General features: G+C 41.4%; 1 protein-coding gene across 2 annotated transcripts in view; it reads right to left on the bottom strand.

Moving 5' to 3' along the window:
- Positions 1-21,700, bottom strand: part of TBCA (tubulin folding cofactor A) — a 63,927-nt gene extending 42,227 nt beyond the window's left edge. The window contains exon 1 of one of the 2 annotated variants that reach the window (XM_073344184.2): positions 21,486-21,700. In XM_073344184.2, the coding sequence (XP_073200285.1) occupies positions 21,486-21,538 (53 nt within the window). In that variant the 5' untranslated portion in view covers positions 21,539-21,700. Of the gene's footprint in view, positions 1-21,176; positions 21,372-21,485 lie in introns of those variants that run through there. The other variant, XM_073344183.2, reaches the window with a different exon arrangement.
- Positions 21,701-23,448: the final 1,748 nt, after the last annotated feature.

The raw sequence follows: 23,448 nt of genomic DNA, 5'->3' as shown, positions 1-23,448 counted from the left end.
CTGGCCCCAACACAACAGGGTCTGGGGTCGGGGCTCCAGCACGGCCCTGCACAGCGGGGGTCGGAGTTGGTGGCAGGGTTCGGGCTGGGGCTACCACCCAGCCCCACAAAACAGGGGTCGGTCAGGGTTGGCAGCAGGGGTCAGGTCAAGACTCTACTCCTGGCCCCACTCTGTGGAGGGGGTCTCTGGGCTGGGGGCACCAGGCATAGTGGTGGTATGAGGGGTTCCTGTGGTTTTCAACCTGCAGCCCACAATGATTAATAGGTTGAGAACCACTGCTTTAGAAAAGGATACTTGCCAGACAAAAGAGCTACATTATCTCTCCAAGCAGTACAGTCAAACTTAAGAATGCAGAATATTCATGACAAGTTCAAGAAGCAGAAACATCTGAAGGGGAATCCAAACTGGCAAGAGAAGTTACAACAAAAAGAATAAAGAAAGGGTACAGTGCTAATGTTTTGGTAATAGTTTGGACACACCTGATTTTCAAAAAGGCAAAGAAAACAGGAGGGAAACAAAATGATTATCCATGAATGTGGATCTGCAGAAGTCATTAGCTGCTTCAAGAGAGGTCACAAAGTCTGTTTTAGGCTTTGAAGAAAGTCTGAAAGATCAAAAAGCTGTCTTAAACTTCTTTTAATTTAACGTTACTTAGCCACTTTCCACACAAGCAGTAGATGGGGATGAACCAATTTCAAGCAATTCCAGCATTAACAAAGAGACCATTCAGAAATCCTCCCAAACCACTTAAGTAATGAGGAATAGTAAGTTGCTATTCATCACACAGGATCCAAATATAGCGAACAAGTCCCAAAACTCACTCACCTCCTCAGGCATATATGAAATGCCTGTCTAACATTAAGGCTGCCTACATTTTCTTTTTGCTATTCTTAACGGAAGCTGTAAAATACTATTTCAGGAAGACTGTTGAGGATACTCTCCTGATCAAGCCAAAATCTCACCAGCCCAATGAGCAAAATACTGTGGAAGTACCTCCTTAAAAAGTCCAGAAGAAGTCTTTCACTGAAGATTCTTTTCTGATCTTATGCTATTCTGGTAGAGTGTCTGTAAGCTATGAAAAGAGAACAGAATTCAGTGGCAGTGGGCAGCAGATTTAATAGGGGCCAATAATCTGATTGTTGGTTTTGAAAGTGGAGTAAAAAGGAAGGGAGTAGCTTAATAGCTGGAGGATCCTTCCTTTGAATAATTACATGATCTTGTGAAATAGTGCACGAGTCCAAGAACAAGAGTCTTATGTACAAATGTGTTTTGACCACCGCAATCTGACATTCCTGAACCATCTTCAGGTTGCTGGAGTGACTTGGGGGGGAGGGGAGGGGAGAGAAGAGAACAAAACCCCCACAACCCTTTTCTATGCTGTTTTTGGCCAATAGGCCTACAACAGAACCTAAGCAGTGAAGCTTCTAGGGGGGAAAAAATATCAAGAAGTTTTTATTCTTTATATTCAATTCATGGGTTTTGAAGTCTCAATGTCCAAATGCTATCTGGCCTGCAGTTTTTAATTTGGTTCACGCATACTGTGGTACAGAAAGGGCTGCAAGTTTAGCGTTCCCTTTTAAGGGCAAGTCTGCTGTTAATGCCACCATTATTTTGGTTTCAGAGTAACAGCCGTGTTAGTCTGTATTCGCAAAAAGAAAAGGAGTACTTGCGGCACCTTAGAGACTAACCAATTTATTTGAGCACGAGCTTTCGTGAGCTACAGCTCACTTCATCGGATGCATACCGTGGAAACTGCAGCAGACTTTATATATACACAGAGAATATGAAACAATACCTCCTCCCACCCCACTGTCCTGCTGGTAATAGCTTATCTAAAGTGATCATCAGGTTGGGCCATTTCCAGCACAAATCCAGGTTTTCTCACCCTCCACCCCCCCACACAAATTCACTCTCCTGCTGGTGATAGCCCATCCAAAGTGACAACTCTTTACACAATGTGCATGATAATCAAGTTGGGCCATTTCCTGCAAATTTTGGTGAGACATCTGAAATTACAATATTCTCTAAAGATGGCAAATCAAAGTAAGCTTTAGTGCGATGATTAGCTAAAGGTAAATCGTGCCGATCAGTGAACAAGTATAATTAGATAGTTATTTCCACACTGAAAATTATTACTGGTAAGATCTCAAAAGACCATTGCAAAATGGTTATTTGGGAAAAATGTCAGAAGAACTCCATTTCTTCCTCCAAGGGATCTAATCCTAGAGGAGAAATTTTCCAAATTAATTCTAGGAAGAAGTTTGAGTCCTCAAACATTTGCTGAGAGAAGTCTGCCTTTCAAAATCCTCTGTTCCTATTGAAGGTTGAGCCAAGTTCAGCAACTACAAAAAACTGAATGGCTTTCGCACAGGAAGAAATTCCTCTGGATCTGAGCAGAATGATCTAGGAAAGTCCTGCTTCATTAGAGATAACAGCAAGCCTGTTCCACTGTATAGTTTCAACTGAGAGTAGCAAAACTTGTATAGGAAACCAATGGTGTCTGTTACACTTATTTGTATTTCTGTAGTGCCTAGGTGCTCTAGTTGTGGACCAGAACCCCACTGCGCTAGGTGCTGTAAAAAACACAGAACAAAGATGGCTCCTGCGCCAATGAGCTTACAATCTAAGTAATTTCAATAGTATTTATTGGGAGCTATGGGTGCTCAGCATCTTTGAAAAGCAGGTCATGCTTATTTAGGTGCCTAACTTCAGGCAAAATTTGAAAATTTTGGCTTTCCTTCTTTAGTATTTGCTTAATAAGCCAAATCTTCTGGCTCCTTAATGTGTTATTCTTTTCTCAATTCCACTCAAGTGTAACAACTTTTTCAGGTACTGAGGTTATCAAAACCAAACAGAATTCTAGAAACAATTTCACTGATGTACAGAAAAAGGCTGTCCCCTCTCTGGGTCATGACACAATGCTGCCCAAAAATTTCATTCCTTATCTATATTGCCATATTCCACAAACATTTTATTAGCTACAAATCTCCAGGATCTCTTTCAGTATTCCTGCTTTCCAAGCATCTCTCCGGCACTGAATACTTTGTGTTGCAAATTATTTTCGCCACTTGCATATTTCCATCTCACCCATGTTTATGTGCCCAAAACTTCCAGACTTTGAGATGTCTTTGTATTATTTCTTTGGTCTCACAAGCATTTACAAAATCTCCAAATTTAAAAACTGAATAGGTTGTTCAAGATTTTAAATGAGAATGTACAACACCAGTCTCTGCAGCACCCAGTGTACAATGCCTCCCAACCCAATGCTTATTGTTTAAGGGATTTTTCAACCAGATTTTCAAATAAGATTGAGATGCTATTTAAATTCTTTATCAAATTCAGGTATTTTATGTCTATTGAATTCCATTTGTCCAGTAATTCTGAAATTCTATCGACAAAAATTATCAGACTTGTCTGGCATGATTTGTTCTTTATAATCCTCTAGTATGTGTTGTTCATAGTTCTGTCATTCTCTATATGTTTACAAAGTTAATATTAGTTCTTGGTATCGGCATAAGACAATATGCAGTAATTGCCAGGTTTACTTCCCCCACCCCACCACCACACTATTTTGAGGGGTGGGGATGGAATCAATAGCACATTTACCATTCCCAATTTCCCACAGTTCTCAAAAATAATGGTCAGTGATTCATTAATTAATTGTGTATCATTCACATTTATTTGCATTTAATCAATTTTTCCAAGTTCCATCCCTATTTTAGTTACTACAAAAGTAGAAATATCTATATAGTAACCATTATTAAAAACAGGAAAAAAAAGTATAGGTTAAAGTCAGAATTATTTCTCTTGTACATATATTTCACAGAATCATAGAACTGGAAGGAACCTTGAGAGGTCATTTAGTCCAGTCCCCCGCACTCAAGACAAGACTAAGTATTACCTAGACCATCCCTGACAGGTGTTTAACCAGGAGACCCAATTTTTCAATCTTCCCTCATAGGTCATGTTTTCTAGACCTGTAATAAATTTTGTCGCTCTTCTCTGGACTTTCTCCAATTTGTCCACATCTTTCCTGAAATGGGTCCAGAACTGGACACAAAACTCCAGTTGAGGCCTACTCAACTCAGAGTAGAGCAGAAGAATTACTTTTCGTGTCTTGCTTACAATACTCCTGCTAATATATCCCTGAATTACGTTTGCTTTTTTTTTGCAACAGTGTTGACTCATATTTAGCTTGTGATCCACTATGACCCCCAGATCCCTTTCCGCAGTACTCCCTCCTAAGCGGTCACTTCCCATTTTGTATGTGCAACTGGTTGTTCCTTCCTAACTGGAGTACTTTGCATTTGTTCTTATTGAATTTCATCCTATTTACTTCAGACCACTTCTCCAGTTTGTCCAGATGATTTTGAATTTTAATCCTATCCTCCAAAGCACTTGCAACCCTTCCCAGCTTGGTATCATCCGCAAACTTTGTAAGTGTACTCTCTATGCCATTATCTAAATCATTGCTGAAGAAATTAAACAGAACTGGACCCAGAACCGAACCCTGTGGGACCTCACTCGTTATGCCCTTCCAGCATGACTGTGAACCACTGATAACTGGTTGGAAAATCGTTCCCAGAGAGTAGTTATGCACCCACCTTTTAGTTGGGTTGTATCCATCTAGGCTGTATTTCCTTAGTTTGTTTATGAGAAGGTCATGTGAGACAATATCAAAAGCTTTACTAAAGTCAAGATATACCCCATCTACTGCTTCCCCCCCATCCACAAGGCTTGTCACCCTGTCAAAGAAAGCTATCAGGTTGGTTTGATAGGATTTCTTCTTGACAAATCCACGCTGACTGTTATCACCCTATTATCTTCTAGGTGTTTGCAAACTGATTGCTTAATTATTTGCTAATAATAATTATAGCAACAATAATTTGCTGATAATTAATCATTATCTTTCCTGGTACAGAAGTTAATCTGACTGGTCTGTAATTCCTCGAGTTGTCCTTATTTTCCCTTTTTATAGATGGGCACTATATTTGTCTCTTTTCCAGTCTTCTGGAATGCCTCTCGCCTTTCATGACTTTTCAAAGATAATTGCTAATGGCTCAGATATCTCCTCAGTCAGCTCCTTGAGTAATCTAGGATGCATTTCATCCGACCCTGGTGATTTTAAGATATCTAACTTGTCTAAGTAATTCTTTCCCTATTTTAGACTCTGATTCTACCTCATTTTCACTGACATTCACTATGTTGGACGTTCAATCGCCACCAACCTTCTCGGTGAAAACCAAAACAAAGAAGTCATTAAGCACCTCTGCCATTTCCACATTTTCTGTTATTGTCTTTCCCCTTATTACCTGGCCTACTCTGTCCTTTGTCTTCCTCTTACTTCTAATGTATTTGTAGAATGTTTTCTTGTTTCCTTTTATGTCCCTAGCTAGTTTGATCTTGTTTTGTTCCTTGGCTTTTCTAATTTTGTCCCTACATATTTGTGTTATTTGTTTATATTATCCTTTGTAATTTAACCGAGTTTCCACTTTTCGCAGGACTCTGAGTTTTAGATCACTGAAGGTCTCCTGGTTAAGCCAGGGTGGTCTCTTGCCACACTTCCTATCTTTGCTACGCAGTGGGATAGTTTGTTCTTGTGCCCTTAATAATGTCTCTCTGAAAAACTGCCAACTGTCTTCATTTGTTTTTCCGCAGACTTGCTTCCCACGGAATTTTACCTACCAACTCCCTGAGTTTGCTAAAGTCTGCCTTCTTGAAATCCATTGTCTTTATTGTGCTGTTCTCCCTCCTCCCATCCCTTAGAATCATGAACTCTACCATTTCATGATCACTTTCACTCAAGTTGCCTTCCACTTTCAAATTCTCAACCAGTTCCTATTTGTCAAAATCAAATCTAGAACAGCCTCCTCCCCAGTAGCTTTCTCCACCTTCTGAAATAAAAAATTGTCTCCAATACATTCCAAGAACTTGTTGGATAATCTGTGCCCTGCTGTGTTATTTTCCCAACAGATGTCTGAGTAATTGAAGTCCCCTGTCACCACCAAGTCCTGTGCTTTGGATGATTTTGTTAGTTATCTAAAAAAAAGCCTCATCTACCTCTTCTTCCTGGTTTGGTGGTCTATAGTAGATCCCTACCATGACATCACCCTTGTTTTTTTTACCTCTTTTCTCCTTACTCAGAGACTTTCAACAAGTCTTGTCTCTTATTTCTATCTCAACCTCAGTCCAAGTGTATACATTTTTAATATGTAAGGCAACACCTCCTCCCTTTTTTCCCTGCCTATCCTTCCTGAGCAAGCTGTATCCTTCTATACCAATATTCCAGTCATGCATATTATCCCATCAAGTCTCCGTGATACCAACTATGTCATAGTTGTGTTTATTTACAAGCATTCCGAGTTCTTCCTGCTTATTCCCCATACTTCTCCTGTTAGTATACAGACATCTAAGATACTGATCTGATTCCCCCACCCAGTTCTGTCTTGTCTCTCCTCTATCCCTGCTATAACAGCCCATGCTCCCCCCAGGTTCCGACCCTTCTCCCAGTCTCCATGTTTCTGGCTTACCTTTTGACTTTGAGAGCTGGAAAATGTAAGTGCCCTTCCTTAACTTGAATTATTGATTTAAAAAACAACAGCGAAACATATCTGTGCTCAGTGAAATGCACCTGAGTCCACTACTGGACATATATTAACTTCTTCTCAGAGTGTGCGTAGATGCTGATGAAATTAAGAACAGAAAGGAGATCAATGAACTCATGTCGGAATTATGGAGATAGAGTTGTGTTTTCTGCACATATGCTGAATATGCCAGAGTTCACTGTTTAGGTAGTATTTTAAAACACAAACACCATAATGTAGAAAGCATAATACTGTCTTCTCTAAAGCTGATCTCTTTGGAACAGTGATTAGACACTCTAAGGACAGAAGCAACAAAGTGACTGGTAGACGTGATACAGGTTACATGGAGAACGAGAAGCCCATGACCTGTCACCAAACCAAACTTCATACGCTTTGAGAACATCTTAACGCCATCAGAGATTGAACATAGACCATGCACATTATTACGGTGTCTGAAGAGGCCAGATTTTCAACAGAAGTCTTTCAAAGAACAAGAGAGACTGATTGTTACACTCCATTTTAAACTGTAAGAATTTTATTACAAGATCATTTTTAGTGTTATTAGTTCTTTGATATATTATACAATATATGGATTTAATACTAAAATTGGTGGAAATTCCATTTTTAATTCCATTTAGGTATTATTAATTTCAGTCACAAAAATGGGTTGCAGTAAGACTAACAAAAGTTTAAAGAAACATCTCACCTCCACCCTAAGAGGAACATTAAAGAACATATGGGCTATCACTACATTTCTTTATAAATATAAAAAAATATAAATCAGTGACAGTCTAACCTCAACTAATTTACAGTTGAACACTTACATCCTGTATATCTAAGTCACTTGCAAACATTGTGCAGATAGTGTGCTTAAAATTATCTATGATCATTTTCAAATCTTTATTCTGCTCCCTTATAGGTGATACTCCTGGGGGAATTCTGCACCACTGCATATGCGCAGAATTTATGTCCCCTGCAGACTTTCACAGATTCATAGATACATAGATATTTAGGTCAGAAGGGACCATTATGATCATCTAGTCTGACCTCCTGCACAACGCAGGCCACAGAATTTCACCCACCACTCCTACAAAAAAAACCTCACACCTATATCTGTGCTATTGAAGTCCTCAAATCGTAGTTTAAAGACTTCAAGGAGCAGAGAATCCTCCAGCAAGTGACCCATGCCCCATGCTACAGAGGAAGGCGAAAAACCTTCCAATCTGCCCTGGAGGAAAATTCCTTCCCGACCCCAAATATGGCGATCAGCTAAACCCTGAGCATATGGGCAAGATTCATCAGCCAGATACTACAGAAAATTCTTTCCTGGGTAACTCAGATCCCACCCCATCTAATATCCCATCACAGGCCATTGGGCTTATTTACCATGAATATTTAATTACCAAAACCATGTTATCCCATCATACCATCTCCTCCATAAACTTATCGAGTTTAATCTTAAAGCCAGATAGATCTTTTGCCCCCACCTCTTCCCTTGGAAGGCTATTCCAAAACTTCCAAGACTTCTTTGCTTCCCTGCAGAAAAATCACTTTCTGATGGGGAAGCAAATGGAAGCTACAACAGCAGTTACACGAACCTCCCCATGTTTTGGGTGCTCAGGGCAGCTGGAAGAAAGGTAAATCACTGTGAGGCAAAGAGATAAATCACTGGGGCAGACCCGGCTGGTGGCTCCTATCTTGGGCCGGGCTCAGCTGCTAGTCTCGGCTGGACTGGGGAGGACAGGACTTCATCTTCCCCTGCACAGCATCTGGGGCTAGGTCAGACCCACCCCCCAGATTTCTCCCCCAACTGCAGGAAGCTATGCACACTCTCCTTCCTGCACCCATTGCTCCTCAGCGACAAGTGGAAGGATCTATGTAGAGGGAGCTGCTCCCCCATCCACTCAACCCCTGTGCATCCAGACGCCCTCATACTCAGACCCTCCCGCTGAGCCTCACCTCCCCCCATTTGGAACCCTCCCAAAGAGCCCCACTCCCCCTGCACCACCCCGACAAGCCAGCCGCACCTAGATCCTCACCTCATCAAGCCCCATCCAGCTGCACCTGAATCCCCACCCAACTGAGCCCCACTCCCACAACATCTGGACTTCCCTCTGAGCCCCCAAACCCAACCCCCCGCTTCCCACTGAGCCCCAACCACTATCACCTAGACCCCCCTGCAGAGTCCCATTACCGTTGCACCCAGAATCCCTCTACAAGTCCTTGTGCATCCAGATCCCCCCACACCAAGATCCCCCACTGAGCCGCCTGTACCTAGACTGCCCCACACAGAACCCTCTAAACCCACACCTGGATCTCCCCCACATTTGGATCCTGCCTGCCCACACCTGGTGCACCTGGCATGGAGGGGCAGGGCTCTGGGATATTTCTGGGGCAGGCCTGGTCCTTGCGCTGTGTCTAGGTTGGATGCAGCCTCACCACTGAGTCCATGTCTCGGGGAGAGGGAGGGAAGCTACGCAGTGTACTCCCCAATGCCATGCTAGAGCCTCCACATTTGTCAAATAAAATTTGCTGAATTTTGCAGAATTTTAAAATATTGTGCAAAAATTTAATTTTTTGGTGCAGAATGCCCTCAGGAGTAAGGCGAGAAAGAGTCCCTTGGTTCTGTCTACACTTCAGTGTAGTCTTTTAAAAATATCATTTCTGAAAAACAAAGTAATAGTGTTCTGGGTATGGGCAAGTTGTATGCAAGTCATTTTTAATTGCAGAGCAATTAAAAATAAAAAACATGTGGACCCTTGTTTTGCAGGGCAGTTTTCGAACATTAATATGTGTCAGTTGCCACACTGTGAGAAAACAAGACAGTTTTATTGGGCATTAAAACTGAGACTACACTGGCAAGTAAAGATCTCCATTTATTCAAGGACAACAGCTGTGCAAGCTTCCCCAATTCACAAGTACCTTAATTCTGACCTAGAGAGACCACCTTTAAGAGTATGTCTACACTGCAATTAGATACCCACAGCTGACCCACGCCAGCTGATTTGGGTTTGTGGGACTTTGGCTAATAGTCTGTTTAATTGCAGTGTAGCCCTTGCAGGGTCCCAGAGCCCACACTCCAGCCTGAGCCCGAAAGTCTACACTACAATTAAACAGCCCCTTAGCCTGAGCCCCGTGAGTTGGAGTCAAGTGGCGTAGGCCAGCTGCAGGTATTTAACTGCAATGTAGCTACCTCAACTCTGCAGTGAGGACACTCAGGTGACTGGCACCCAGGTCTCAGCACGGTCTCTCATTCTACATTCCAGCAGGTCTTACAGTCTAGTAAAGTATCTGGAAAAAATGTCAGCTGCCATTGAGAGTCACCAAGTAAACAACTAAGATACAACTAATCACTGGAGTTTCATCTTTATTATTTGCCTTTTTTAAAAAAACTTATTAATTGAAAATTCTGTTCTGTGTTAGTTGATGAACACTAAGTATGAAAATATTCCAGCAACATGTAGCATGTTACTAAAGCTAGTTTATTCTCATATCACTCAAGTTTCCATCTTAAAAAATGTGAAGTTTTACTAGTTTCTCCCAAATTATTTCAAAGACAAGAATTTCTTTTTCCAAATAAAACCCTTTAAAAAGAATCTGACCCCTGCAGTATTACAGTACTTGAACTATCTTACATCTAGTTTTCCACTTACATTCATTATGCACATGCCTCTTTCCCATGTTCTTCAGTGAACTGCTTTGTATTTATATAGAATTCATGTTTTCCTATATAGTCATTCCATAAAAGAGTCAAGATGTAACGTTAAGCTAATTTACAGCAAGTACATATAGCTATTTTCTTCAACTGTATCTTCATTTATCCCCTTTGTTCTTCAACTACTGTTCCAATAATTTAGATTCCTTTTGACATCTATATTTAAAAAATAACCCAAACATTCCCCTCCAAAATATATAGCTCCTTGTTTGTACATATGAAAGAAGTTACATTCCAAAGTCCCTAATTACCAAATAAGACTTCCAATGCCCATCCCCTCCTTTTTATATTTTCCATTATGAAACAGTACAATTAGGTAAAAAAGTAGCAATACACCAAATTAAAAATTAGTCTTTCAAATTGTGAAAGGTTTCTTTTTTTATATTATATACACACACACACACACACACTTGAAGTTCACCAACATTCAGTCAGCCCATTATGAGATACACGTTTACACAGCTCACATTTGAAAAAGACCTAGAACAGGGGTTGCCAACCTGTGGCTTCCGAACCGCATCTGGCTCTTCAGAGGTTAATATGCAGCTCCTTACCTAGACACTGATTTGGGACTGGAGCTATAGATGTTAACTTTCTGATTGCTGGGGGGTGCTCACTGCTCAACCCCCCTGCTCTGCCCCAAGCCCTGCATCCACTCCACCCCTTCCCCTGAGCCTGCCTTGCTCCTCCCCTCTTCCCACCATAGCCTCCTGCATCTGTGAAACAGTTGATTGCAGTGGGGAGGACAGAGTAGGTGCTGATTGGTGGGGGCTGCTGGCAGGTGGGAGACGCTGGGGAGCAGATGGGGGCTGCTGCTGTATTACTGTGGCTCTTTGGCAATGTACATTGGTAAATTCTGGCTCCTTCTCAGGCTCAGGTTGGCCACCCCTGACCTAGAACAAAACAGACTACAAATAATCTAATAAAAAAAGATAACAGAATTCTTAGAAATTACTGATCTCAAATCCCACAACAGAGACACACAAATCAATTTAGTTGGCTGGTGAAAAGAGCAAATATTTTAATATATCCACTCACATTACCATCTTGTAACATAGATATTACTAAAATTAACAATCAGATCTGAAAAAACAGACTTGTTTGAAGTGAAATTCCAGAAAATTAATCTGAACTTGATACACACGCCAGTGCACATTCCTATTTTATTTTTGATTTCCCAAAGGTTCATAATAAATAAAGGATATAAAACAGTAAAAAATGTAGTCTTCACAAGATATAGCGTAATTATAATCCTAAAATATTTATACAAGCTAACCTAAATACCAGCATAAAAGATGTTGTGGTATACAGAAGAATCTTTCTGCTCAGAAGAAAGTCAAATTTCCTGGAGTAAAGAAAACAATGGTTTAGGAACCTAAAGCAATTAACTGATTTGTAGGCCTGACAGATAATCAATTTGTAACTTGAATGAAGTACAGAAAAATTCAGATCCAGAATGACGCTTGTACTCAAAAACTGTCAGCATGATCATTCAAGTATTTTGAATTTTCTAATTTAAGAATTAAAGTATATTAAATATTCTAATCTAGCAGTGCATAAAAATAAAAAAATCACTTAGTATTGAAATCATATCAATATCCAAGTAGAAATTTCACATCATTTCATTAGAGAGCCACCAGTTACATCCTGGTTAGATAGAGACTAAAAAATGTATAAAAAGATATTCAGGAGACAGTAACTCCTTATCTTCACCAGTACTAACAAGATCATCACTGGTTTTCCCAAGTTCATTTTCAGACAGACATTGGCTCAGCATAAAGTCCACAAATTTTTCCTTTTAAAGAAAAACCTTGGCTTGTGTAGAGCTCAGGATAGAACCAATAAAGGATTTTTCTGGACAGGTATCACAGTAGATTTTTTCCAGTTTATCTGCACTCCCACACACTGAAAAAAGCACATCTTCATGATTTCCCCTAAGGCTTGCCATGTGTGCTTAAATCAGTCAGTTGTCTGACTATGGGCACATGAAGATTCCTTGACACCCACACTGTGCAGTGCCCTTAGCAAAAGATCCACCTCTCTTCATGCCAGGGATTTCTGAAGCCACATAAACATAAGAACAGCCACACTGGATCAGACCAATGGTCCATCTAGCCCAGTATCCTGTTTTCCTGACAGTGGCCAATGCCACAGTGCTTCAGGGGGAATGAACAGAACAAGTAATAATCAAGTGATCCATCTCCTGTCACCCATTCCCAACTTCTGGGAACGTCTACAACAAGTAGCATCTTTTGAGAGGAATCCCCAAAAAGGAATGGTGAAGGGAGGTTGGCTGGCCTCCTGGAGTGGAACTGGATCAGGCAGCCAAATTGAGCAGCCTCTTAGCATTCAATGATAATTCTACCCCATGATGCAAGGAAATGGACTAAAAGAAAGAAAGCAAAATGCAGACAAGATCTAGTTTATCTTTTGCCTAGAAGATGAGTAAAGCAATGGATATTGGAATTGGTCTGCATCTGAAATGTTTCTCTTTATCCTGCATCTTCTGATGTTGGAGATGGAGGGTATTCTGGAAAGAAGGATTCATAGATTCATAGATATTTAGGTCAGAAGGGACCATTATGATCATCTAGTCTGACCTCCTGCACAACGCAGGCCACAGAATTTCACCCACCACTCCTACAAAAAAAACCTCACACCTATATCTGTGCTATTGAAGTCCTCAAATCGTAGTTTAAAGACTTCAAGGAGCAGAGAATCCTCCAGCAAGTGACCCATGCCCCATGCTACAGAGGAAGGCGAAAAACCTCCAGGGCCTTCCAATCTGCCCTAGAGGAAAATTCCTTCCCGACCCCAAATATGGCGATCAGCTAAACCCTGAGCATATGGGCAAGATTCATCAGCCAGATACTACAGAAAATTCTTTCCTGGGTAACTCAGATCTTACCCCATCTAATAACCCATCACAGGCCACTGGGCCTATTTACCATGAATATTTAATTACCAAAACCATGTTATCCCATCATACCATCTCCTCCATAAACTTATTCAGTTTAATCTTAAAGCCAGATAGATCTTTTGCCCCCACCTCTTCCCTTGGAAGGCTATTCCAAAACTTCACTCCTCTGATGGTTAGAAACCTTCGTCTAATTTCTAATCTAAATTTCTTAGTGGCCAGTTTATATCCATTTGTTCTTGTGTCCATATTGGTACTGAGTTTAAATAATTCCTCTCCCTCTCCGGTATTTATACCTCTGATATATTTATAGAGAGCAATCATATCTCCCCTCAACCTTCTTTTAGTTAGGCTAAACAAGCCAAGCTCCCTGAGTCTCCTTTCATAAGACAAGTTTTCCATTCCTCGGATCATCCTAGTAGCCCTTCTCTGTACCTGTTCCAGTTTGAATTCATCCTTCTTAAACATGGGAGACCAGAACTGCACACAGTATTCCAGGTGAGGTCTCACCAGTGCCTTGTATAATGGTACTAAAACCTCCTTATCCCTACTGGAAATACCTCTCCTGATGCATCCCAAGACCACATTAGCTTTTTTCACAGCCATATCACATTGGCGGCTCATAGTCATCCTATGATCATCCAATACTCCAAGGTCCTTTTCCTTCTCCGTTATTTCTAATTGATGCGTCCCTAGCTTATAACTAAAATTCTTGTTGGAAGCTGAAAGGATGGAAGCTGCCAAATGAAGAATGTTGTCTCCAGAAATAGAACAATGATGGAAACACTCCTCTGGCCGTGCTGAGTGATCCCATCCAGCTTGCAGCAGATTTTTTTCAAGGATTTCCTCAGTTTTGATGCTGAACAGATGGACCATTGAAAGGATATGCAATTATTTAAAAAGACATTGAAACCAAGGTACAAGTTACCATCTCAAAAAACAAATGTTTTGATTGCCAGCACATTTTGAATACACATGAAACAGAATGTGGTTGCTTGAAAACTAAGTCACATAGCCTGGATTGTCCCCTACCAATGTAAGAATAGAATTTAGCATGGGGGGGGGAGGAGATCACACAGATGATAAAATTACTGAAGCTGTTTTGGATATACTGGATCAACAGGACTTTCACCGAGTACACTGGGTATACAATGAACAGTGGAAGTAACTTGGAGAAAACAGCAACCTTAATTCATCCCCCTTATTACACATGCAATATAACACAGTTTTTATAGTTACATACTATTTTTCCCCAAAGAACTGCCTCATTCAGTGCACAGAACGGATGGTGCTTGCTTAGTAAGCAACTACACAATCCTTTGCATTCTGCCTCATTCACCACTTTCCACCTTCAGCAACAAATGAAGTGAGGGTCCCACAAACAACAGCCTCCTCCCACAACACAATCCTGATTCATCCCAGAGCATCCCATCCTGTGCGCTGAACAAAGCAGAGGGCTTGTGGAAAAGACTGTATGTGATCATATAATCAAAAACTATAATAATGCATTGGCACAAGGGGGGCAAATTTGCACAGTCAACCTTAATACTGGCATTTAATAACTTATGAACGCTTAACTCTGCAACCTTAATAATGTTCTTTTAACAGTTTTCTTGTACTTAATTTCCTAAACTTTTTAAAAAAGCAAACTGAAAAAAAAAAAAAAAGACATCATATAGCATACTGACACCCAAAATGGATCAGCAGCAAGGCCGGAACCCTTGGATCCACTATAAAGATCTCTGCCACTTGAACTAACTGATAGCAGTAGTAGGTTGCCAGCCTCTGTGTGGACCAGCCCTAGAGAGGAAACACACACTTTGCCAGTGAATTTCACAGATATTTGCTGACAGCACAAGAACAGTGAGATCCAGATTTTAGAGGGCAGTCTTCTGCCTGCTCCCCGCCCCAAGCATGATCTTCTTCCCATCCCCTCCAACCTGTCTTTGTCCTAGTTCTGTCTCTTCCCCATCCCTGGCTCTTCATCCCAGTCCCAGTTTCCCCTGCCCCTTGTGGCTCCTCATCTGATATGCCTCTCTCCGCACCGTGGCCTCCGGTCACCATCCCTCCTACCCACTTCCCCCCCATCTCCACTGGCTCACCATCCCAATCTTCCTCGCTAGGCTCCTCATCCAATCCTGCTATCTCTTCCACCACCATCCCCGACTCTTTTTCCCAGCCTCACTGTACCCATCCCAACCCAGTTCCCATTCCCCTCACCCTTGCCCCACAGGCCTCCAATCCTAGTCTCTTCCCTAAATCCCAGGCTCCTTGTCCCAATTTACTCCCAACTCCCACAGGTCTGGCTCTTCTTCCCTCTGCATTCAAAGCAGGCAGCTTCCTCCTCCATGCTGCCAACAGTTTTCCAGTCCCTGTTCGAAAACATGGGAATGCTAGAGCTTTCCAAAGTAAAGGTCACCAGATTTCCCCCCCCCCGACCCCCCACGGGGGAAACAATATATTTTTCACCAGTTTCGTTCTTGGAAATGGTTAAACCATTTTGGCTGAAGCTCTCAATAAAACAAAATATTAAAATTTAGGCCAGAGGCAGATACCTGGCATGGAAAGTGTCATCCCGAATACTTAAAGATTGGCAAAGTTATAGGTTTCTAAAAACATGGTCTTCTAAACGTGAAGTGTTCGGCAATTTTAATATTAGACACCTACCAGCCCCACATACAGAATCAAATGTAGAGCAGGAAAAGACCTTAAAAGATCATTTAGTCCTCTCACCCCACCACTGAGGCAGGTTTAAGTATACTTAGATCATCCCTGACATATAGTTTCTTATACCGCACACTCATCACTGTAGTGTCTTTCAATACTGTATTAAGCAATGTGAGTAACATTTGCCATGTGTTTGTTCTCCCATTCTCTGGAGAAGTGTGTGCAGTGAAGTGTTTTGTTTTTGATTTTTTTTTAATTTTTTTTTTTTAAAGTTTACATCTCCCCCACACCTGTATGTTTATGTTAGAGCATTGTCAAAGAAATGCAACCTTTAAATAGTAGATTGTGTTTCAGAGCTAAATGAAGAGGAGTCCCTCTACTATGACAGCATTTCAAGTTTTACAATCTAAAGCATAGGCTAATAAAAAAAATAAAGACATTTACAAAGATTAGCTTTATCTTTTGGAATAACAATGCATGCTTTTGACAGTTAGTGTAGCCTTACAGATGTATATAAAAATATACACAGACTACACTGGGTAAGGAAAAACAGTAAGTCTGCTAAATATTCCTAAATTCGGCAAGGCGGGGGGGTGGGGGGGAGTGGGGAAATCAGAGACCCCATAGAGGCCATCAGATCTGATGAAGTGCAAGGCTTAGATATACTTACATCATAAGCACTTCAGGGCAAGGACCATCTCTGTTCTCTTTATACAGTGCCTAGCCCAATGAGGCTCGAGTTTCTTTCTAGGAGCTAGTGCACTAGCAATATTAACAGGTTTCAGAGTAACAGCCGTGTTAGTCTGTATTCGCAAAAAGAAAAGGAGTACTTGTGGTACCTTAGAGACTAACCAATTCATCTGAGCATAAGCTTTCGTGAGCTACAGCTCACTTCATCAGATGCATCCGACGAAGCGAGCTGTAGCTCACGAAAGCTTATGTTCAAATAAATTGGTTAGTCTCTAAGGTACCACAAGTACTCCTTTTCTTTTAGCAATATTAAGTGAGCTATGGGGAGCAGGTAGTCATGCATAGCTCTTCAATTTCAAATTACAGGGGAAACCAAGGACGCTGTGAAGCACTAAGGCACCCCAGTGGCCCCATATTTTAAAAGAGAGACATGAGAAAATTGCCTTTAGTTAGCTTGAAGTTAAAGATGACCTGCAAAAGGGGTACTTAAAAAAAAAACTTCTTTATGATGTAGAAAGGAGGGCTGAAATGTGTTTGTTTTTAAAAGATTATCCCCCTGCCTCTTTTTTTTTTTTAACATTAGAAATTCAGTTACTACATAGCTTGATTTATGACTGGAAAAAATAGTGAAATGCTAACATCTCTGCAGTCCAGAGAGTACAATCCGAATAACATTTATGTAATTTAACTAGTATTTTGGAGAAAAACTTTTGTTAAAGATTCAACAAGCTACGGCTATTTAATTTTCTGAGACACATTTGAATGCCCCCCCTCAAAAAACAAATCCTTCAACAAGGCCAGAACTGATATTCTTGAGTTCAAAGGTAAAAAAGAGAAAAAAAACACAATCCTTAAGAAAACCCTACACAGTTTTTAGGCCTTCTTTATACTGTACATCATAAACCAGGAAAAAAGTAAGTGAATAAATAAAAGGCACACCCCCTGTCCAATGTTCCCTCTAATTTCTGACAGGCCATGTGTGCAAAAAATTTCTTCTGTGCAAACTGTTGTGCTTCTGTGCAAATTTTTGTGCACGCAGGGTTTCGTCGTGTGTGCGGGGTTTAGGATCTGTGTGCGTGTGCACATGCGCATAGCTTTGAGGGAACAGTGCCCCTGTCCCTTCTGGCTGCTTTTGCTTTATACAAAAAACATTTTGTTTTTTTAATGTGCCTTGGTGTTCCCTGAAACTTAAAAAACCCTATACATCGATAAAGTATAAAAATGAATCACAGAGAAAGCAGGCATATGTTCAAACTGACTCAGTTGGGGGAGGGGGAGAAGAGGAAGACTTGAGCCTCTAGTCTGTATACTAAGAGTAAAAGGCAAAAATATTAGTACCTCTGGTAATAAGTGAGTGAATTAGAGGATGACTGAAGGTTATATGTGAGGGGGGAACTGAGAGACTTTGACACCGGTATTAGAAGTATAAATGATTTAAGCTTGATGGGTGTAAGGTTTTTGTTCTACAGTCTGGACATGGATATTGAGGCTGATTTAAGAGATACTCATTTTATACATGTGAATTTACTCAGACAGTTCATATAGTCTTATTTCCCTTCCCTTCATATTTTATTTCTTACTTTAAAATGCTTTTGTTTTAACTAACATACCTTGACCACATGAAGCTTTAACATAATGTTTAACTTTTTTTTGTTAGTCAGTAATAGACTTTATCACTACTATCAAGAGAGAGCAGAATCTGCATTCCCTGAAATGCTCCATATATTACATCAAAGTCTTCTAGGGGAAAATACAGAATCCTGAATGTGGGGATCCTGAACTAGTTTAAACTAGTTAAGTAAATATTTTTTTAAGTAAAGCATTTTTAAATGATTTTCTGTTTGTATTTTAAAAGAAAATATTATTATTGTAACTTCCAGGTTAATATAATTGTGTATTTAAAACAAATAAAGGAAGAATTAACAGGACTGAATCAAGAAGCTGGCCAAGACAGTGATGATGCCTCAGAAAAAAAAAAAAAAAAAACAGTTTAAATATTAGTGCTACAGGCAAAAAGCACACAAACTTGGGAAGATTCCACAGTTTTGGAAAGGCGATTTCTAAAAGGGCTGCTTTACCAAAAAAATCAATACACTTTCCCCATAGGTTCATGATGTAAAATTCTATAATCAAGGCCTGTAGATTTGTAATTATGGTATGTCAGCTACATTTAAACAAGAGTGTTAAAAGATTGTTAAAGTTAAACTAACACAGTTGCAATGTGAATTGTCTTAGTCTCATTCTAATCTACTGGTGTCACTTTCATTTAATCTGAAAGAAACTATGGGCAAATGTCAGTGCTATTTTCGCATGCCCTTAACATACTTTGTTCACAGTAGTTTTTAGAACCATTACCAATCTGAAATGGATATAAGATATTTAAGAAAGTTTTTTTAATCAACTAATTCACTCACTCTGCCACAGGTAGGTTGAGCATGGATTTATTGAGAATGAGGTGGCTTTAAAGTGATTAAGCAACCTTTTAGGTTAGCTAAACAGAAGCATTACTTGTTAGGAAGTAGCCACAAATCTAGTATGTCTAACCATTTATGATTACCAAATCCCAGTTTTTGTATGACCTACAAGTAAGAGAAGGTGGCTGACAACAGCTTGACCTGTTATCAAATGCATCCTAAGACGTGAAGGATTCGAAATTTCTCCCCAATCCCACTGCAAACTTCTTCCGTTAATAGATAACAAAATTAGATCAGGCTAGAAAGGAAAGTGGTTCCAGTGCCACACAAAATAGCATTATCCCATAAAACTAGAAACTCAAGTTGCCGCATGACCCGCAGTAGTGGGGATACCCATTATCAGAGGGCCTTTGCTACATAGCAAATAGCAGCAAATATATTGCTATACAGTAAATGACTCATCTCCGTTCCTAGTTTTGGGGAAGCAATGAACTACCTCAACCACTGAGGAGAATATAGAGCAGGCTAACTCAAAGGGTAGTTTAAAAAAAAAAAAATAAAGACAAGAAAGTAAGTAGCCTGGGCACTGCAATGGGAACAGAAAAAGGCAGAGAATCTGCCCCAGAGTACCAGTTGTTGCCCTTATGTTTTTAAAAATATACTTAGCCATCAGGCTGAAAAGGTTGGACACCAATGCCATACACCACACTTTAAGACACTTAAAAACTCAATTTTTCACTTGTTAAGAGGTTTCTTTATCTCAGTGTTCTATTCTTAGAAGAAATTATGTCTGAGGCAGCAATACTATTAGCTTTCCCATACAAGTTGCAAGAAAAGACTGACAATTGGTATGTTAAAACAACATTTGTGGTCATCTAAATGTGTTATTGTAGCTTTCAGTGGTTTCATGGCCTACACAGGGTATTACCTTGAGTATGAAGTGGGGGAAAGGAGTAGTAATAGTTGTGGCCACCTGAATGTATCTGGGCCCTGCCTCTAGCAGGGCCATTATTTTTAATGGAGTGGTGTGACTGAATTGGCACAAGGTACACAATATATTCAAACACACAAGCTATTTTTGCAAAAAGAAAAGCAGTACTTGTGGCACCTTAGAGACTAACAAATTTATTACAGCATAAGCTTTGTTAGTCTCTAAGGTGCCACAAGTACTCCCTTTCTTTTTGCAGATACAGACTAACACAGCTGCTACTCTGAAAGCTATTTTTGCTGACTGTACCAACTAGCCTTCTGAGCCTGTATCTATCAAAAATTCCTGAACTATTCAAACACCACTGGCCCTGCAGATAACATCAAACAGGTCTGTATTTGAAAGCCATTTATTCTGCATTGGAAGAGCAGCAATCAGGCAGTTGAAGGAGAAAATATCAGTTCAATCACACTAAAACTTTTAAAGCTGAACTTAATTAAATATTAAACAATTCCAAGCCAAACAGGAGACCTGGTCTCAATTCTTAGTATAGAGATATAGACTATACTGGGAGGTACCAGTGTAACATTGAACTTTAGTTTTGGGTGTCCATACTGGAATCAGAACCATGCTAGTGACAAACATCTTTAAACACTTTTGTTGCTAATAAAATTCTGGCATGATTCCCCTGAATAGAAGGGACAAGATTGTGTGTGTCTGAGAAGTATGCTATAATCACATAGTAAGACTTATCTCTATGCTACCTAACGAAGTAGTTTTGTAGCAGGCCTCTAAACAACAAGAGCAACAAAAGACAAAAAACAAGAACACATGATTTACAACTCAAGGAAAATGAGGAATGCTGGTTTTTACTACGTTTTGATCCGGTTGTGCACAAGAAGGTAATGGCTTAGTGGCTATTAGCTGCAATGATAAAGCCCAATTGTTACAGAACTTCCTAGCTTAGTTCTACTCAGCCGCAGTGGGGGTTCTGGTAGGATAATGGCAGCCCATCAATAGAGTGAGAAACTGTTCAGTCTTGCATTACAGACGGACCAGAACTGTATTTGACCCATGTCTCCAAAACGCACCTTACAAATACGCTTTCGTAAAGTGAGAAGTAACTAGTTAGTCTACAGGGCTGGTCCCAAGACATCAGAGAGACACGGTGGGGGAGGTAATACCGGTTAGTGCCGGTGAGAGAGACGAGCTGTCCAGACACACACAGCCCCCCTGCAGCTGGCCCAACAGAAGACGTTACCTCATCCCTCTCGCGTCTCCACGCTGGTCTCTATGGCACTTCCCGACTGTGGCCGCCAGAGCCCTGAGCGAACCCGAAGGACGCGATCCCCCCGCGAGGCAGGATAACTCCCAGCCTACGGGAAGGCACCAGGAGACGCCCAGGGCCCTTCCCCACCCAACGCAGCCCATCGGCAGAGCCAGGCCTCGAGCCCCCGGGCCGCTGCCGCCCAGACCCTGCTTCTTTCGGGTTCCGCCCTTAAAGCGGCTACACAGCACCAGGCATAACGGCCGCCGAGCGGAGTCAGGGGGGCCGCACCCGAGCACTCACCGCCTCACCACGCCCATCTTAATTTTGATCTGCCTGAGGCGCGGGTCCGCCATGGTCCGGTGTCAGGGGCGCGAGCCGCGGGGGCCAGACACCAACGGATCAGCCGCCAGCGGGAGAGAAAAAGACGGTAGCAAAACTTGGCACTTCACTAGCACGCACCGAGTGACGCGACCGGCTGTGCGCGTGCGCAGCCCAGCCACGCGCGGGGCTCTGCTCTTTCTGCGCAGACGCTTCCTTCCGCTATCCGGTCTGGACTACACCACTAGCTCACGCGAGAACAGGGGGAACGGCCGCATTCCAATGGAGCTGCCCTGCCGTGCGGCACGCGCCCTTCACTGCCGCTCTAACCCGCTTGTCTGCCCTTGGCCCCTCCTGCTCCTCCCCCGAGCTGCTCTGGCTGAGCCCGCCGTGTGGGCGGCGGGTCCCAGAGGTGCTCGTGCTGCGTTTTGGGAGCATGCGGCGGGGCGGGGAACAGAACAAAGCGTTGCTGCGCCTGGGTGTTGGTCCCCCGCGGCCCCTTTGCCAGCCGGCGCAAGGCAATGCCGCCCTTCCCGGCGGGAACTCGCTTGTCCTGGCTGAGAATCGCTCTGCCTGCGAACGCTCAGACTGATCGCAAGAAATCCAAACAGTGTTTGGGCTGCTGCGGCTCCTAGCCCGGTGGCACCAGACGCTAGCTGCTGGACAGCAGCAAAGATCCAGCCACGTTCAAGTTTTTAGAACCTTGCTCCAGCCTTTCCCAACACGGATAGGGGCGGGGTCCAAATCTCCTTCTCCTTAAAGTGCCGGGCGCTGTGAGCTTCACCAATTCTCCGAGAAAGAAACAAAAAGTTTAGCTGCGCTACCTTATGGCTGGACAAGTCTACACCGCGTGTGGCTGAGTATATGCAGCGTAGCTCCCAGTCTGCGTTTTAGGTGCTGTCCAAACTACTTCAGCTTAATAAATCGGGGTGCCTGCTGAGAGGCGATTAAAGAGAAGTAAGGTTAATACAGATAAATTATTGTAATGAGCTATTCATGCTAATTATTCTTTTATCAACGAAGAACTTCAATTTTTCCCTCTTAACATTTGACCTTTTTCCCGATTGGCAGCTTTTTTTTTCACCGCAGAAATCAGTGCTTGATTTGGAAGGGGAGGAAATAGTGATATGTTCTAACAGTAATAGTTCTTACAGGGTCAGGGACTCTGCATCCTCAGATTTATTATTATCATAGAATATCAGGGTTGGAAGGGACCTCAGGAGGTCATCTAGTCCAACCCCCTGCGCAAAGCAGGACCAATCCCCAACTAAATCAACTAAATTATTATTATTTTGCTTTTAATAATTAGATACAGATGCAAATTTGTGCAATCTACTGCACTGACATGCTTTAAGAATGTTTTTCAACTATGTTTATTCACTGTGTGTTGCCCCGAAGGTCTCTTTTTCTTTGAGTTGTTTCTTGTATTTTGGATCCCAAGACATTTTAGGACAGAAGGCTATACATTTGTTTCAGAAAATAAAACTGAATAAAAAAGAAGACTCATGGGCAATGTGTACATTCTAAAATGTTTATATTTAATAATGTCTGGCACTTGATAATCTGAAAATGAATATTGGTCATGATACCCCTTCTAATTGTTTTCTAAATTTTAAGATATAGTTAAAACACATTCAGGTGCAAATAAGAAATCTGTTTGCAAGGGGAAAAACTCAGGAAGTTCCAAATTATGGGCCTAGTTCCATAAATAATAATAATTAGCCTTTTTATAGAGACAAGGTGGGTGAGGTAATTTATTTTATTGTACCAACTTCTGATGGTGAGAGAGACAAGCTTTTGAGCTTACACAGAGCTCTTCTTCATGTCAGTACAGAAGTTGGTCCAACAAAAGAAATTATCTCACCCACCGTGTCCCTCTAATATCCTGAGCCCAACACTGCATATAGTTCTATCTTTATAGTTCTTTACATGTTCAAAACACTGT

This window comes from Lepidochelys kempii, chromosome 5, assembly GCF_965140285.1.
Source record: "Lepidochelys kempii isolate rLepKem1 chromosome 5, rLepKem1.hap1, whole genome shotgun sequence".
Classification (NCBI taxonomy): Eukaryota; Metazoa; Chordata; order Testudines; family Cheloniidae; genus Lepidochelys; species Lepidochelys kempii.
The sequence above is the reverse complement of the archived record's forward strand: the minus strand, read 5'-3'. Positions and strand labels throughout refer to the sequence as shown.